At 40.3% G+C, this 16,903-nt stretch overlaps 1 protein-coding gene across 1 annotated transcript in view; it reads left to right on the plus strand.

The window, feature by feature from the left end:
* Nucleotides 1-16,448, plus strand: part of CHRDL1 (chordin like 1) — a 51,958-nt gene extending 35,510 nt beyond the window's left edge. Inside the window, 8 exon segments of the mRNA XM_070952118.1 lie at nucleotides 1,886-2,028; nucleotides 5,014-5,107; nucleotides 6,608-6,669; nucleotides 7,719-7,890; nucleotides 10,889-11,083; nucleotides 12,459-12,626; nucleotides 13,135-13,221; nucleotides 16,006-16,448. Coding sequence (XP_070808219.1) covers nucleotides 1,886-2,028; nucleotides 5,014-5,107; nucleotides 6,608-6,669; nucleotides 7,719-7,890; nucleotides 10,889-11,083; nucleotides 12,459-12,626; nucleotides 13,135-13,221; nucleotides 16,006-16,136 — 1,052 coding nt within the window. The 3' untranslated portion in view covers nucleotides 16,137-16,448.
* The last annotated feature ends 455 nt before the right edge of the window (nucleotides 16,449-16,903 follow it).

The raw sequence follows: 16,903 nt of genomic DNA on the forward strand, positions 1-16,903 counted from the left end.
GATGTCATGGTTGACTTGAGCATTTGCATCTGTTATGGCACCCATTTTTTTCTCTTTACACCCCAAGTTCAAGTGTTTATCCTTAAACCCCAATTAATATATGTAGTGTTTTCCTCTCTCACTCCCCTGCCCCATTTTCTGAAAATAGTCTGTTGTTAAAACACTCTAAGGACATTTCAATATCAAAATGTGCTTTTCTGCCTTTAGGGAATTACACATGGACATAAGGGTCTAACATATTGAATTTCATGCATGTTGCACAGTGCAGAGGTCCTAGTAGTTCCTTTCCCCCACATACATCAAAAGCTATTCAAAGCCTTGAGATACCAGCATGCCAACATAAATGATTTGTAAAGGTCTTGAGGTGTGGCCATTAAGTTTGTTTGCCCATGATTTGATAGCTCATGCTGCTTTGATTGGGTGCCAAGCTTCACAAATGAAAAGTGAAGCAAGGAAGAATATCAGCCTGCATTCTTCAGTGGTAAAATAATTTTAAAGTGTTTATTTTTTATGCTGTGTAACAATGCAAACCTAAAAAGGCTTCAACTACCCATCAATCTGGTAGGAAGACAAAATGAGACCGTCTTTGAACCAAGCCTCCAAACTCAACTAAGCCTCTGCGTGCTCAAATAATTTGAGTGGTAGCAAACAAACCATTGAGATGATTATACACACAAAAATAAGATTGGTTTTTGTTTTTTGCTGAAAATGGGAAAAATAAAGTTGGTTGAATATGGAAAGAAGAAAATAAGGTGGTAATTTTAACGAGGGACGAATGACGATAAAATTGTAACTCTAAAGATCAGAAGTTGCTTTTTAATATAATTTTTTCTTTAATTTGTGTCTCATTCTACAATCTATTTGCTTCATATTTTTATTTTTCTTTATTTTTACTTTATATATTCCATGTTTATTGCTATGAAAAATGTTCAATAAAAATGAAATATTAAAAAAAAAGAACATTGGGGGAAAAAGAACAGTATAGGAGCAAGGAAAAGAAATATTGGAAGAAGCTAAGGGAGAAATGCCCCTAAGACGTGGTCTAAAAAAGGGATGTCCAATCTTGGCAACTTTGAGACATGGACTTCAACTCCCAGAATTGAGATGCTGACTGGGGAATTCTGGGAGTTGAAGTCCACAAGCCTTAAAGTTACCAAGCCTTAGACACCAAAATGACTTAGCAAAACCACTAGCAAAGCCATCCAGCTGCTGTCCCAGCTGCTGTGGCCTAGAGGTGGAGCTCTTGCTTCACAATCAGGAGGTTGTGAGTTCGATCCTAGGTAGAGGCAGATGTAGGGTCTCCTGCTTGGGTAGGGGGTTGGACTAGATGACCTGCAAAGGTCCCTTCCAACTCTGTTAATCTGTTAAATCTGTCGTGAAGTTGGAAGACCTTTTTATCTGCAGGATCCAATCTGAGTCCGTCACCGGGACCAGAGGTTTAGTCTTCTGAGCTTTCGTGCTGGAGCCAATCTTCAGGGAATGTCTCTCTATAGAATGTGTACTTTGGGCTATTCCAGTTTATCAGGTACTTAGAAGCCGAGGACTTGGCAGCACAAGAAAACAACAGCCAATTACTTAATAGCCCGCCATCACCATCCCAATCAACAAATAAAAAGCCACACACAATCAGGCACCACATAAATACTACACATAGAATAGCCCAAATCACACATTCTATAGAGACAAATTTCCTGAGTATGGGCTTCAGTATGAGTCCGAAAACTCTGAATACTAAACCTCTCGTCTTGATGACCGACCAGACTGGATCCTGCAACATTATCCTGGGAAACATATATTTACCCTTTTTAATCTATCCTGTTTGAGCCTCTTGGTTGAGTTTGATTGTGTTAATGCTTTTTTCCCCACTGGCTGTTCTCTTTTCCAGATCAACCGGTTGCTTCAGACATCAGAATCACTGGCAAGGCTTGCAATTACAATGGGACCATTTACCAACATGGGGAGATGTTTGCCGTAGAAGGAATCTTCAAAAACAAACAACCCAATCAGTGTGAGCAGTGCAGTTGTTCTGTAAGTGAAACCCTGGCTTCTACCAGGCACAATTGGCTTTGATGGAAGAGAATATTTGTAGCTCAGGGTTGAACTGTGGACTCCTTGGTGCTCTGTGAACTTGGTTATTATTTTGTGATAAATACTTTTGGTTTCAGGGGTCCTTGGTGCACTCCAAGCTTGCTTGTTTTCTTGCAGAAGTTTCATTACCCTAACTAGATAACATCATCATTGCTACTGGTAGTAAGGAGTGCTGTTTGCTGTCAGTTTATACCTGTTGACTTGCCTGTCTGTGTTGGTGGAGGGTGGGGTGGGGTGGGGGGCAGTCTTAGAGATTCTTTGGTTGGGCTGTTTCCTGATGGCTCTTGGCCAGTTTCTTTTTCTTTTCTTTTTTTCTACATAAAAAAATGAATTTATTTCACTTGAAGTTTTTTACAGGGTTCATGAAGTTACACTGACTGTGGTGAAACAGTTTAATCTACACAGCAAATATTCGGAGGCAAACTGAACTAGTTTCATCATTCTGTATTAGGTCTACCTGCTACCAGTGTTCAATTCTAGGAAGCTGAGCATGAGGTCTGCAATCTATCACACAGCTGAAACACCTTGATTGTGATAATGTTTACTTGATTATTGGTCTGAAATTAACCTTGGAATTAATCTATGCTGATTACTAATGGAGAGATGCTTAGATCTTTTGGTTCCTTTTTGGGCTGGCTGGTTGTCTCTTTTGCATAGTCTATAGATGTTGTTTGTGTGTCTGTTAATGGCTGATTTGTCAGAGAGCCAGGCTTCTAGAAATTCCCTGGCATTTTTAGACTTGGCCTGGTCTAGGATTGTCACATTTTCCAAATTGAAACTATGATTAAATCTGTCTATATGATGTGAAATGAAAGAATTCATGTGTGATGGAATGTAGACTGGATTCCCAGGAGGGAGGAGGTCAATTCCAGAGGAGTTAGAGGCAGCTCAAACCAGAGATTATGAATGAGAGAAAGATGATAAAGGCAGCCCCTCCCTCACAGCTTCCAGAAAATATGCTTCATAGTCTAGTGGTGATAGGTAGATAGATAGATAGATAGATAGATAGATAGATAGATAGATAGATAGATAGATAGATAGATGATAGAGAGAGAGAGAGAGAGAGAGAGAGAGAGAGAGAGAGAGAGAGAGAGAGAGAGAGAGAGAGAGAGGGAGAGAGGTAGTCTACTCCAGAGTAGAAAGGCTCTGTCTATAGATGTGGATGTCTGTGTGGCAACTGAGGAACAGAAAAATGGCTGCTGCCAGGTTCGGTTCGAAGTTGACAGTGGAACAATAAAGAAATATACTTAAAAGAATCCCAAAGGTGCTTTTTCAAGAGGCAAGTGGATGTTCTTGTTTTGCTTTGAAGACATTTTGCTTCTCATCCAAGAAGCTTGTTTGGTTCTGACTGAATAATGGGGAATGAAAGCATTATATCCCTTGTAGTCATCTAGTTGTTAGCTCTCTGAAGGTCCATTGTTAGGTCTTTGAGAGTCATTGAGCCACTTGGGGGTTAATCTGTGCCATTAGGGTCACCTGAATCAGAGTGTAAATGGGTGCAGAACCTTCAATCAAAATTGAAGAAGCTTCTCGGATGAGAAGCAAAATGTTTTCAAGAAACAAAGAAAGTCCAGTTGCCTTTGAAAAGTACCTTTGGGACATATGATATATGATCTGGATGACTTAGGCATATAGATAGTCCTCGACTTACAACCACAACTGAGCTCAAAATTTCTGTTGTTAAATGAGACAGTTATTAAGTCGGTTTTGTCCCATTTTACAACTTTTCTTGCCACAGTTGTTAAGTGAATCATTGTAGTTGTTAAGTTAGTAACCCAGTTAAATGAATCTGACTTCTCCATTGATTTTGCCTATCCAAAGGTTGCAAAAGGGGATTATATGACCCTGGGACCTGGCAACTGTCATACATATGAAACAGTTGCCAAGTGTCTGAATGTTGACTATGTGACCAGGAGATGCTGCAAAGGTTGCAACTGTGAAAAATGGTCGTAAGTCAATTTATTCAGTGCCATTGTAACTCTGAATGGTCACTAAATGAACTGTTGTAAGTTAAGGACTACTTATATTCAACAGAAGAGTATACTTGTAACTCATGGTTGAACTATGAGGACTTTGGTGTTCTCTGAGTTTGGTGATTTTCTTGCAGACGCTTCATGACCCAATTAGGTAACATCATCAGTGCTTAGGTGAAGTTGGTGGCACTTTGATGATAATCATCGGACATGATGATGTTACTTAATCAAGTAAAGTCTGCAAGAAAATCACCAAGCTCAGAGAGCACCAAAGACCCCACAGATGGTGTATTCTCACAAAACGTTATCACAGGCAGAAACCTAGGAAGGGGTTCCTTCCTGATGTTTAAAATTTGGTTGATTCAGTTCAAACATTTGTGGACATAACTCCAAGACATGAATCAATTGAATTGCCATTAACAAAGTTCACCCAACAATGTCAACAAACAATTCATACTTTGGCCATCAAGACACAAGAGAAGAATAAGTATCTATGCATATTTCTAGCTCTCATTTTGAAACAAGGGACTTCTCTTGCGTCATTCTAGAAGAGAATGCCCCTCCAATTCAAAGAAGCCATTCTGCCACCCTGGAACCTTGGATTAACTTCCAAGGAACTTCAAACTTCCCCAAATACAGTTTGAAAGCTATATGAATAGATTACTTGAGTACCTTCACTTTGCTGTTTTTTTGCCCTGTGGCTCGTGAGATTTTAAAAGATTTGTTTTTGTTCATTTCTGCTGATGAAGAAGTCAAGCAGATTCTCTTCTGGGGAATTCAGATCTTTTGCAGAGGTTGTCGATTCTGTTAACCTTCACTGCAGTGTAAAACACTTCCAAGAAAAGAAAGAAAAGAAGAATGGACTTCGGATTGCTTTATTGTAAGCATCGGAAACTCTGTATCTGCAAGTATCACAACCCAGTTTCTTTTCTGTTTTGATTCTTTACTGCAGGAAGGAAAGGTATATTGTGCCTTGAAGACCTGCCCCAATTTAACTTGCATTTCTCCAGTGTCCATGTCTGACTCTTGCTGTCAAGTGTGCAAAGGTAACAGTATCCTCACCAGCACCAACTTCCTTACCACATTATCATGATTAGGAGGCCTGGGGACACAGTGGTTAGAGTGCAGTATTGCGGGCTGACTCTGCCTACAGCCAAAGTCCCATCCTGAGCAGCTCAAGGTTGACTCAGCCTTCCTTCCTTCTGAGGTCGATAAAATGAGGACCCAGATTGTTAGGGGCAAGATGCTGACTCTGTAAACTGCTTATAAACCTGCTATAAAGTGCTATAGGGCAGTATATACAGTAAGCCTAAATGCTATTGCTATCACCATGATTGAGAAGGGCTCCTCTCTGTCTTGTGCCTTATATTTTGGATTCAGGCTCAGAGAGAGAACATAGTAGTAAAACTCTTGAAGGTTCAACCAAAAGGTTATACACTCGGAGGGCAAATTGTTATACATTGGTAGGAATTTTCCTGGTGAGCAACTTACCCACACTTTCCAATTTGTTTGCAGGTCAGAGATACTCTTGAACTGTCTTTCATGTGCAAAAAGCAACTGAGGATGGATTTAAATATAGATTTAAAATAATATAATAAAATATAATATGAATATATTAATCTATATTAATATGTTGATATTAATAAAATAATATTAATAAATATTAATTAAGGAAGGGTAATATATATTTAATGCCTTTGGGTCAGTTTTCACTGTTGGTATCTTCCTGAACAAGTCCCTGCACTTTTCTTGGCAATATATTTTCAGGAGTGGTTTGCCATTGTCTTCTTCCTAGGGCTGAAAGGGAGTGGCTGGCCCAAGGTCACTGACATGGCTTCATGCCCACAGCAGGACTAGAACTCTTGCTTTCCTGGGTTCTAGCCTGCTTCCTTTAACCATAACATCAAACTAGTTCTCAGGGAAGGTTAGTCTGGGGTCTTTTTCCTATGAACACTAATACAGAGAAAGAGTAGCTAGGGAGAAAGCCAGTCAAAAAATGGATGCTATATAAATCTTGAACCACAACTGCATTTCCCAATAAAATGGGGCTATGAATGGCAGCTTGAGTTCCTGGTCAAAGCCAAAATAAATTACTTCTCCATCCTCTGTGATGGAAAAATAATAACAATGTAAGCCTTGTATCACACATTTGAGAAGGTTGAGAGATAAACTTGCATATTGTGAATTAAAAGTTTGTTGAACTTTCAATATTATTGAAAGGCAAATTTGATTAGACTTCTTAAATCATTTTGGGTGAACCCATAGCAAAATTTATTTATTTTATTTTATTTTATTTTTGAATTTGTATACTGCCCTTCTCCCTGAGGACTCAGGGCGGTGAACAGCCAGATAAAAACATCAGATACAAATATTAAAACACATTTAAAAATATATATAGATTTATGGGAATAAACAGATTTACCTCTTGTCAGATAGACTTCATTGGGCTAGCCAGCCTTGTTTTTATTCCTCCCCACCCCTCCTTTGGCAAGTGCTCGATCACAAAGGGTTCCCTGAATTTTTTGACACTGTTGTCTCTTGTGCAGATGAAGAGTCACTGAGGGTCCTAGATGGTGACCTCATTCGTCAGCCAGCCATTCGTGGAGCTGTAAGTCAACTTGTTTCAACAGCATCTCCATTGAAAGGAAGACACATCCCAGGCAAAATTATTCTAATTGAGATATGGCTATATTTGTTTCAACATGAGAACCTAGCAGGATTCTGTTGCAGAAAAAAATCTTATCAGGATATTTTTAGCAACCGAGTGATCAACATGATGAATTAAATATTATTTTTGCATGTTTCTCACTTCACTAGAATTACTCCCACTGCTCTTCATTTTATTTTGTAAATTTTCTGTCTTTCTTCATTCCACTAACCCATTTAGCACTTAGCTTCTCCTAACTTAGCCTATGAGACTATAATGCAAACAAGCTAGAATGTAATCCAAGAAAAAAAAAATTCAGAAAAACCTGCTTTTGCTTGTTTCTGTTGTCTGTGCTAGGAAAATGAGCTGTCGGGTTTTCAGTCTGGCATAACTGATTGTTAAGAATTTTGGTTTTAATGCAAATAACTAAATGTAAACCTTTTAACTGCATAATTATTAAGGCTTGGGGGTATCAACCCTTTTAATAGTATTCCACGGTAATGTCACCTCAGGTTGTAAGACAAGATTTTTCCTATCTTTGTAATTTGCTTCCTCAGTCTGCTTTTAAAAAATCTGTTTTTTGGATAGAGATGAGTCGATGATGTAACTTTGCCAGTAGATTCTGTGGATTATGTCAGAAAAAAACCCAAAAGAAGAAACCTGCATTCAGTCCAGTTGTTTCAAAATATGAAAGGTTCTTAGAGAGGTTGGAGGATGTTCTAAATCTCTGCAGTTTCTTGCCTCTCAAAATCTGAAAAATTCTAGGGAATGTCACACTGTATGGAGCTCCTGGGCAGGACTAAGAGAAATTATATGCGCAGTTTCATAATCCCAGTTATAAAATCCCTTTCTAAATGCTCCAACACTGGAAGTTTTTAAGAAGAGATTGGACAATTTGTCTGAAATGGTATAGGCTTCCTGCCTGAGCAGGGGGTTGGACTAGAAGTCCCTTCCAACTCTGTTGTTCTGCCTTGTTTTCATAAGTTACCTCTTCTTTCTCTCTTCTCCAGAGACATTCTCCTCCCTCTCGGCCTGAGTCCTCAACTAGCAGTCCTAGGCTAGCTACCATCATCCCACAGTTCCGTATGGGAAGAGCTAACCTCAAATCTCTGCCAATTATTTCACAAAGTTCCGGTACCTTTGTACAGATCGTCCTTAACAACCGACAGAAAGTTGGACAAGGTACAGAGATATCCCCGCTTCTTCTGATTGTTTGGTGGTCTGCCAAAAGGTCCCCAAAGAATTGAAGAAGTCTAGCCAGGCCAGTTCTTTTTCCAACTTTTTACCCTCCAGATAGTTTGGATGACAATCCATTGAGGCCTTGAGCAAGGATCATGCTGCAGAGGCTGATAAAATGCCAAAAGTTATGTATTAGATGCAGAGTTTCAGAAATAAAGGACTACAAGGACTTTAAAGCATATGAATATAACAAGTGTCTGCAGCTCTTTAAAGATGGTACAAGATGGTATATTTACGCTCCTGTGCATTCCCAGGGTTTGACCCAAAATGCTTTTTCAAGAGGCAACTGGACTTTGTTCAGTCAGAACTGAAAAAGCTTCTTGGATGAGAAGCTAAATGTCTTCAAGGAAAACCAAAATCCAATTGCCTTTTGAAAAAGCATTTTTGGGACAAACATGTCTGTGTGTCACTTGGGAGAAGGTCCCTTTGGTTCATTCAATTCATCAACATATGTTATGAAGCCCAATCTGAAGCACATCAGTGAATACCCAAAGAGAAGGTCCCTATAAACCCATGTTCCAATATCCACATGTGATGGGTCCATGAACTTTATCTAGACCAGGGGTGCCAAATTCGAGGCCTGAGAACTGGATCCGGCCCACGAGGTGCTTAGATCTGAACCACAGGGCTGCCCTGGAAACAGCAAAGGACCGACCCGCAGTGCCTCTGCCAGTGAAAATGGAGGTCGGGGGGGCGCATGCAGCCCTCCCGGGCTCCATTTTTGGCTGTGAAGGCCTTCTGCAGCTCTCTGCCAGCGAAAATAGAGCTTGTTTTTGCTGGCAGGAGCTGCAGGAGGCTGTCCTGGCTGAAAATGGGGCCCAGGGGGACCGCGCACGGCCCTTCTGACTTTATCTTTCACTGGTAGAGGGCTCACAAAACAAACTAAAAACAAAACAAAAGGAGAAATGTTTCCCGTTTTGCATTTGAGCATGCAAGAAGGGATAGGAATGGAGAAAGGGAAAGTGGAAAGACAAAGAAAAAGAAGGGAAGATGGGAAGAGAGCAAAGAAGGAAAAATAAGGAAAGGGGAAGGAAGAAGAAAGGAGAATGAAAATGGAAGGAAAAAAGAAGAGAAGGAAGGAAGGAAGGAAAGGAAGGAAGGAGGGAGGGAGTTTATAATGAGAGTGTGGAGGGTCTGGGGGAAGTCCTGCCTTAGCACTTGGTCACCACAGGTGTCCCCGACACGAGTGATGTTGAGCTGGCCAAACCCACCATGGCCATGCCCACTCTGGCCCTCTGAGGTCAAACACATGCACCCTCAATGGAATGAGTTTGATACCACTGATCTAGACAGCTGAAATTGAGGGAAAAACGTGGGAGAATCTGAAGTTACAAAAGCCACTTGGCCCAAAGTCAATAATCTACAGACCTTACAGGCCATCAAAATCTTTAAAACCTTTGGTTCAGGGCCAACTAATCCAGGGGTGAAATGCTCCCGGTTCGGACCGGATTGCCTGATCCAGTAGCAATGGTGGCAGGTGGTTCGGAGAACCAGTAGCAAAAAATCCCTGCACGCACCCCCATGCCCAGCTGAGCCGCATGATCATCAGAGGCTTTTTTTCTTACTTTTAAAAGCATTTTTTTCTACAACCTCTTCCAACGAAAAAATACTTTTAAAAGTAAAAAAAAAGCATCTGATGACCGCGTGGCTCAGCTGGGATCATCAAAGGCTTTTCAAAGCATTTTTTTCTGCAACCTCTTGGCTGAAGAGGTGGTTTAAAAAATGCTTTGAAAAGTCTCTGACAATCCCAGCTGAGTTGCCTGATCGGCAGAGAGGCTTTTCAAAGCATTAGAAAAAATACTTTGAAAAGTAAAAAAAAAAAAAAGTTGGCCACGCCCACCCAGTCACATTACCCCCACACACCAAGCCACGCCCACAGATCCGGTAGTAACAAATTTTACATTTCACCCCTGAACTAATCTACAAGGTTTTGATTAACTGAAGGAATGTTGGTGATAGAGACTTGAATATCCACCTGAACATTCATGAGATGATGTTTGTCTCAAGTTGAATGCTTCATATCTCAGAGCAAGAAATCTCCATCCACTGCAAACTCTTCTCAGTTCACACACAACGCAGTTTGTTTTGGTACATAAAAAAAATACCCTGAAAATGAAGAGCACATTTCTCATATATGCTATTCAGCTGCAGTTTTCAGGGGCTAAGGTAATTTTTTTTTCTCCCCTGAGGTGAATATTTGTATCTCAGGGTTGAAATGAGGGGACCTTGGTGCTCTCTGAGCTTGGTTGTTTTCTTGTGAACGTTTTATTACCTAACTAGGTAACATCATCAGTGCTGGACCTCCACTCCCTTCTAGCATTGATGATATTACCTAGTTGGGTAATGAAATGTCTACAAAAAAACAACCATGCTCAGAGAGCACCAAGGGCCCCTCATTTTTCTCCCCTTTTCCCAAATGGGAACAAAATTATTGTGATACTTTTCTTTAATTATCTGATCTCTTTGAGTTTTCCCATTGGATATTCTTTGTACCAGTGAACAACCAACCTCTAAATTTTGACACCATTTTTCCCAGGTTCAAAATTATTCTGGATTCAGGTGTAACAGTGTTTAGATTTCTTCCCATACAACAGAACCCCTAGATTGTTCTGAATTTAGGCCTGTTCCATGTTACGTGATACGTCACAAACTAAGGAAAACAATCTTAACAGTGAGAACAGTTAACTAGTGTAACAGCTTGCCTCCAGAAATTGTGAGTGCTCTCCATCACGGGAGGCTTTTAAGAAGTGATTGGACAGCCACTTGTCTGAAATGGTATAGGGTCTCCTGCTTGAGCAAAGAATTGTACTAGAAGACCTCTAAGGGCCCTTCCAACTCTGTCATTCTGTTACTAGTGAGAGAAATGGCCATAGAGTGAAAGATTGTGGCCACTAAATCTCTATTTCTGAAATCTAAGTTTTGCATCCATTCTTTATTCTAGTGTGCATTTCAAATGGAGAAACCTACTCACAGGGAGAAACCTGGCATCCATTTCTCCGGTTCTATGGTACTGTAGAATGTGTCTTATGTACTTGCAATGGCACTAAACCAGAATGTAAAACAATCCAGTGTCCCTATCAGTATCCCTGTGAACAACCGAAGAAAATTGAAGGGAAATGCTGCAAAGTTTGTCCAGGTAGGTTGACGAAGTTGTATTGGATTATGGAGGGTACATGGTGCATAGGACAGAAACAATTTTGGGGTGTAAGCAAATGGCTGGAGATACCCCTACACAAGACTTTCTCTCTCTTGCTGAGACTTTCTTCTCTCTCTGCTCCCAAGTAGCAGACTCTAGGAGTCAGTTCTTATTAGATGGCTAAAGCAGGGATGTCCAACCTTGGCAACTTTAAGACTTGTGGACTTCAACTCCCAGAATTCCCCAGCCAGCCATGAAGTCCACAGGTCTTAAAGTTGCCAAGGTTGGATGCTCTTGGTCTATAGTGATTTCTTGCAAAAAGGCATTGAAATTAGGCCAACATGCTGTCCACTTATTTGAAAGCTGATTCTCAAGAAAGTAATATATGCATGGAGATGTTTTAGAGTTGCTTGTTTCTAACTATTAATGCAAGTTTGCAAATTAAAACAAGGAAACTAACATAAAATATGAAAAGGATCAACAGAAGCAAATTAGCTGGAACTGACTCAATATTTGTAAGGCTAAGGCAGTCAAGAACCTTCTGCCCTCCACATTCAGAAGCTAATGAGATTGGGAATTGACTGCAATTTCAGTATTTATGGAATAGCTGAGGATGTTTTTGCTCTCCAAGCCAAGAAAATGGTTCAGATGCAGGACAGGGCTCCTGGACCATCATGTGGTGCTTCCTCCAAGAGTATTTAATGGAATTGTACTTAATGGAATCAGAATCTGGAAATATGTAGGAATATTATAATGACTTGTAACTGTCAGCCTTCCAAGATAAACCTAACTTGGAAACAAAGACATGCAAGCTAATACTACTTTTATTACAAGGTTACAGTAAGAGAATCTTGCAAGAAATTTCCTAACAGTGACAACAACTAACCTGTAGAATGTCTGCCTTCAAAAGCTGTGGTGCTCCCTCACAGGAGGCTTTTAAGAAGAGACTGGATAGCCACTTGTCTGGAATGGTATAGGGTCTTATGCTTGAGCAGGAGGTTGGACTAGAAGACCTCCAAGGTCCCTTCCAACTCTGTTATTCTGTTAAATCTGTTTGCACTTCCTTTTCCTTCGTCTTATTTTCATGAGAGTTGGGGATGTTCATCTCTGAGATACTTTCTCAAATTACATTCCTGTCCCGGACTCAGATTTCTTTTATCTGTCTTTTGTCTTGGTTGTGTCTCTTTCTCCTGTTCCTCAAGATTATTCTTTCTGCATCTGCCCATTATAGTAATTCAGATAATAAAGGAACGGTAAACTGGTGTAAGGTCCCTGAGAATACATTCCATTGAATATAATGGGATTTCCTTTGAATAAAATGCAACAATAGAGGTGAGATCCCTAAAATATAAACTATTGTTTGTTTCTCTTACAGAAGAAATTGAAAGTCAGCTCCCTGACGATCAAGACTATTTCTGTGGTGAGGAGACATTTCCAGTTTACGAAGGCATTCGTAACACTTTCGAAGGAACTGTCCGAAAAATAGCCTTTGAAAAAAATGAAACTTCAGAAGTGGAGATCTACACATGGACTATTAAGAGAGGTGCTGAATTTTTTTTTTCCAAGATCAAGCCTATAAGGAAGAGGGGAAATCAAGTTTTGGGAGACCACTGAGGCAGATCCCCCATGATGTGTCTTCAGGGTTGTAAAAGTGCTCCCAATACAGAAAGTTTTGATGCCTCAAGTAATTATATTATGAAAAACATTTTTTAAAAAAAGTTTTCCACTAAAAAAAGGCACTTTCCAAAATGAATTGAGTTCAGTTTTTGCATTCAATCAGAAGCACTCAGACACTTCCAAATTGAAAGGATTAGCTAGTGACATCACCATTGCCCTGGAGACAGCCAGTTGGGCGGCTCCTTTCATGTCCCCGGCGGGAGCTGGAGTGAAGGATGAGAGCTCAACCCAGCACTATGGCATAAACCAGGTCTCAAATATGGGCTTGCTAATCTCCTGCCCAGCATCCCAATCAATCGAGCCACCGTAATCCTATTGTGTACAGTTGAAAGCAGTTCCTAACTGCTTGTATTCTTCCAATGGCTTTGCAATAGGTATCCTGAGCAACTGTCATAACACCATGCCCGTGGAGGAATTCAGAGAACTGTCATATTTCCTGCAGATCACAAGGACGACTCTGAGTAAGTAAAATCTTGCTTTGACATCTCTCAAGTCAAAATCAAACTTTTTATGAGTACACACACCTGGAGAAGCTATTCTCACACTCTCCACCTAGTTGCATGAGAACTAATCTATGCTGTTATACCATAAGCCATACTTTGTTATCTTACCGTGGCTAGGCCTTTTGGGACTTAGGGTTACGCAAATAGCCCCTTGTTGGGTCAAGTTAAGGTTCAGTTGATTGTGCAAATTCAGTAAATGGGTGAATTCTGGTCAAACATGCTGTGTGGATAAAGTCAAAGGGTGGAATCACCCATTGAACAAAGGCACAGCTTTTTTTAATCACGTTTTACAAAAAAAGTCACAGTGGATTAACAGATAATAATTCACATGGAAAACCAATCACTTAGTGTAAGCTGTATACAAAGTCCTAGAATCACACACCACCTGATCTAACCTTCCTTCTGTCAAAATTAATCAATCAGAATAGAGCTGGAAGGGACCTTGGAGGTCTTCTAGTCCAATCCCCTGCTCAAGTAGGAGACCCTATACTATTCCAGACAAATGACTGTCCAGTCTCTTCTTAAAAACCTCCAGTAATGAAGCACCCACAACTTCTGATGGCAAGCTTTTCCTCTGGTTAATTGTTCTCTCAGTTAAGAATTTTCTCCTTAATTGCAGGTTGCTTCTCTCCTTGATTAGTTTCCATCTGTTGTTTCTTGTCCCGCCCTCTGGTACTTTGGAAAATAAGTTGACGTCCTGTGGCAATCTCTCAAATACTGAAATACTGCTATCATGTCATGCCTAGTCCCTCTTTTCTCTAGATTGGCCATACCCAATTCCTGCAACCATTCTTCATACGTTTTAGTCTCCAGGCCTTTAATCATCTTGGTTGCTTTTCTGTGCACACTTTCTAGAGTCTCAACATCTTTTTTATAATGTGGTGACCAAAACTGGATGGCACTACTCTAGGTGTGGTCTTATTAAATTGTAGAGACTTTCCTGAGACGTAACCTAAGGTCCCACAAAATGCATATGATGTGATTTATTCAATTTTTTAACTGTCCATTCTAGTGGAACCTCATTGTTGGAGGGTCTCAACTTTGGTTTATGGCTTACTATGTTTTGCAAACTCAGCGACTTTGAGTTTATTCAATTAACTGTAGTTTAGCTTGATGCTGGAATGAAACTTTCTTTTCAATAAATGTATGCAGGACTACATCCTTAATCTTTTTGTCAGATTAAATGCACTCTTTTTTCCCAGAGACATTTGGATTTAATAATTATGGAATGTAACATGGTCAAGAACCGGCACTTGAAACGAATCAGCTGACCCTTTTGGTTTCAAGTTACCACTTGGCTGTAGCTAGAAAATTCCAGGATTGCAGCTCTGGAAGAAATTCTCCTCATTTCATTAGTGTGAATCAAGGGGCTGTTTATACAAGCAATTATTCTAGAAAAACAATCGCTTGATTCTTTTTGGCCTCTGATTTGTTCACATGATTGCTGGGGGATTCAGAATCTGAAGTGGACTGAAAGCTAAGTGTTAAAAGGGACTCTTCTTTTCTGCCTGTTTCTTTTTCATTCTCTTTTGAGAACTTTTGAGAAGTCAGACAGATGGACAGAAATTTTATTTTGGTCTTTGATCAATAAAAGTATGTTTGGTAAAACAAGCAAAATGAACCCCCAACATCAATGAACTTTGGCCTGTCTGTCTGCTTCCAGGATACTGTAAATTGGGGGTGGGAAAATGCAGTGTAGGACAGCCCGTGTCCTTTAGAAGGACAGATCCTGAAGTTGAAGCTCAAATCCTTTGGCCACCAAATGAGAAGAGAGGATTCCTTGGAAAAGACCCTGGTGTTGGAGGAAATGGAAGGCAAAAGGAAAAGGGATGGCAGAGGATGAGATGGTTAGATGATATCATTGATGCAATGAACATAAATTTGGGCAGAACCAGGGAGATAGTGGAAGACAGGGGGCCTGTGGTGTGCTGTGGCCCATGGGATCACAAAAAGTCAGACATGACTTAGCAAGTGAATAACAACAACATAAAAGTTGAATCAGAGGAAGGATCTGCCATTCTGTTAAGCCTGACCAGGTGGCTCAGTGGCTAAGATGCTGAGCTTGTCGATCAGAAAGGTCGGCGGTTTGGCGGTTCGAATCCCTAGTATAGGTCTCCTGCGTGAGCAGGGGGGTTGGACTAGATGACCTGTAAGGTCCCTTCCAATTCTGTTACTGTTCTCCTTTTTGGCTGCAAGGGGTCAGGAGGGCCATTAAGGCATTTCTCCTTACTCAATATTCTTTTTGAACTGAAAAATATTCTTCTATGCTTATAATTCTTCTTTTTGCTGAAGGGGGAGAAATAAGAGCTTATTTTGCATTGGAGATGTCATGATGATGATGCTAGTACTTCTGTAAATATAAGAGGAATTTAATTAGCTTTGAAAATAAATAGACCAGTATTTCAAAGCTCCGTTTGGCATTGATGAACCTGGCGCAGGATCTATTCTGTTTGCATTCACCACTTAAATTTTGCAGTTAACAAAACTGATTGCTTCCTATGTGCACGTGAATCTTTATTTAGGTTGGAATCAGGAAATTTTCAGATGCATGACCCAGTACGGGCCAGATGTTTTTGGAATGTAAAGCTGATAGGGGAGGACATGAAAACACGAAACCTCCTCATTAGTTCAGACCCTCAATGTTTCCAATTATCCTGCACACCATGCTTTCATTTGCATTTCTCTCTTGGATTTGCTCATTGATTTTTTTTTTAACAAAAAAAACCCATTTGTTTGTTTTAGATAAGTGGAAAATATTCAGCGAGGGAGCAGCTCAGCTCAACCAAATGTGTGAAAATCGAGAGTGCAGGACTGAACTGGAAGAACTGCTGAAAGTTTTGTACCTTGAGAAATCCGTACAGGAGGGTTGTTGAGGGAGGTTCTGAAGAAGGAAACAGAGAGAAAATAGATGAATCCGCAGCGGGACTGTGGGCTTGTTTTGTTTGATGGTACCCTGGAAAGAAAAGAAAGAAAGAAAAAGAGAGAGCTAGAGACAGAAGAAAGAAGAAAAGTATTCATCTCATGCCCAGCATATGTTGCTGCTTTGTGCATAAATCTGTGCTAGTCCTTTTAATATCTCTACTTCAGAAATGATGGTTCTTTGTTATTGGAAAAACAGGAAGGAAAGACATGGATTCCTGCAAAGGTCATTGTCTAAAGCCAGGGGTGGGGAGTTAGTGAGCTGAGGGTCTTATTTCATATTTTGAAGAGAGACCAAAGGCCTCAGTGGGGAAGGTGCAGATATAAAATGGGTAGAGCCACAGTTGGGTGAGACCAAGCTCCTCCTTTTTCCCTAGACATTTTTCCTACTTTAAAACTACATTAAGCCCCTTACCAGCTTACACAAGAGTTTTTTTCAGAAATAAAATAGCAAGAAACATAAAATTACTAGGACTGTCTGAGGTATTTCCAAATAAGATAAAATAAGGTTTTTTTTCTAGAAGTAGGTTTAGCTTTGGTAGGTTTAGCATTGTGAAACTCTTCTGAGGTACAACTGCTCAGAAGCGTGATGGGAATCAAATCCAGACCATCTTGTTTTCATTTTGAGGCACACAGCTCTCCCACTTCCATTTTCCCATTATTTTTCCCCATCTTTTTCTTTCCATGAGAAAAACCATTCAGGAAGTGGGGGAAGTGGAAC

Source organism: Pituophis catenifer, unplaced genomic scaffold (assembly GCF_029215685.1).
Source record: "Pituophis catenifer annectens isolate HBS135680 unplaced genomic scaffold, rPitCat1.0.hap2 SCAF_11, whole genome shotgun sequence".
Taxonomy (NCBI): domain Eukaryota; kingdom Metazoa; phylum Chordata; class Lepidosauria; order Squamata; family Colubridae; genus Pituophis; species Pituophis catenifer.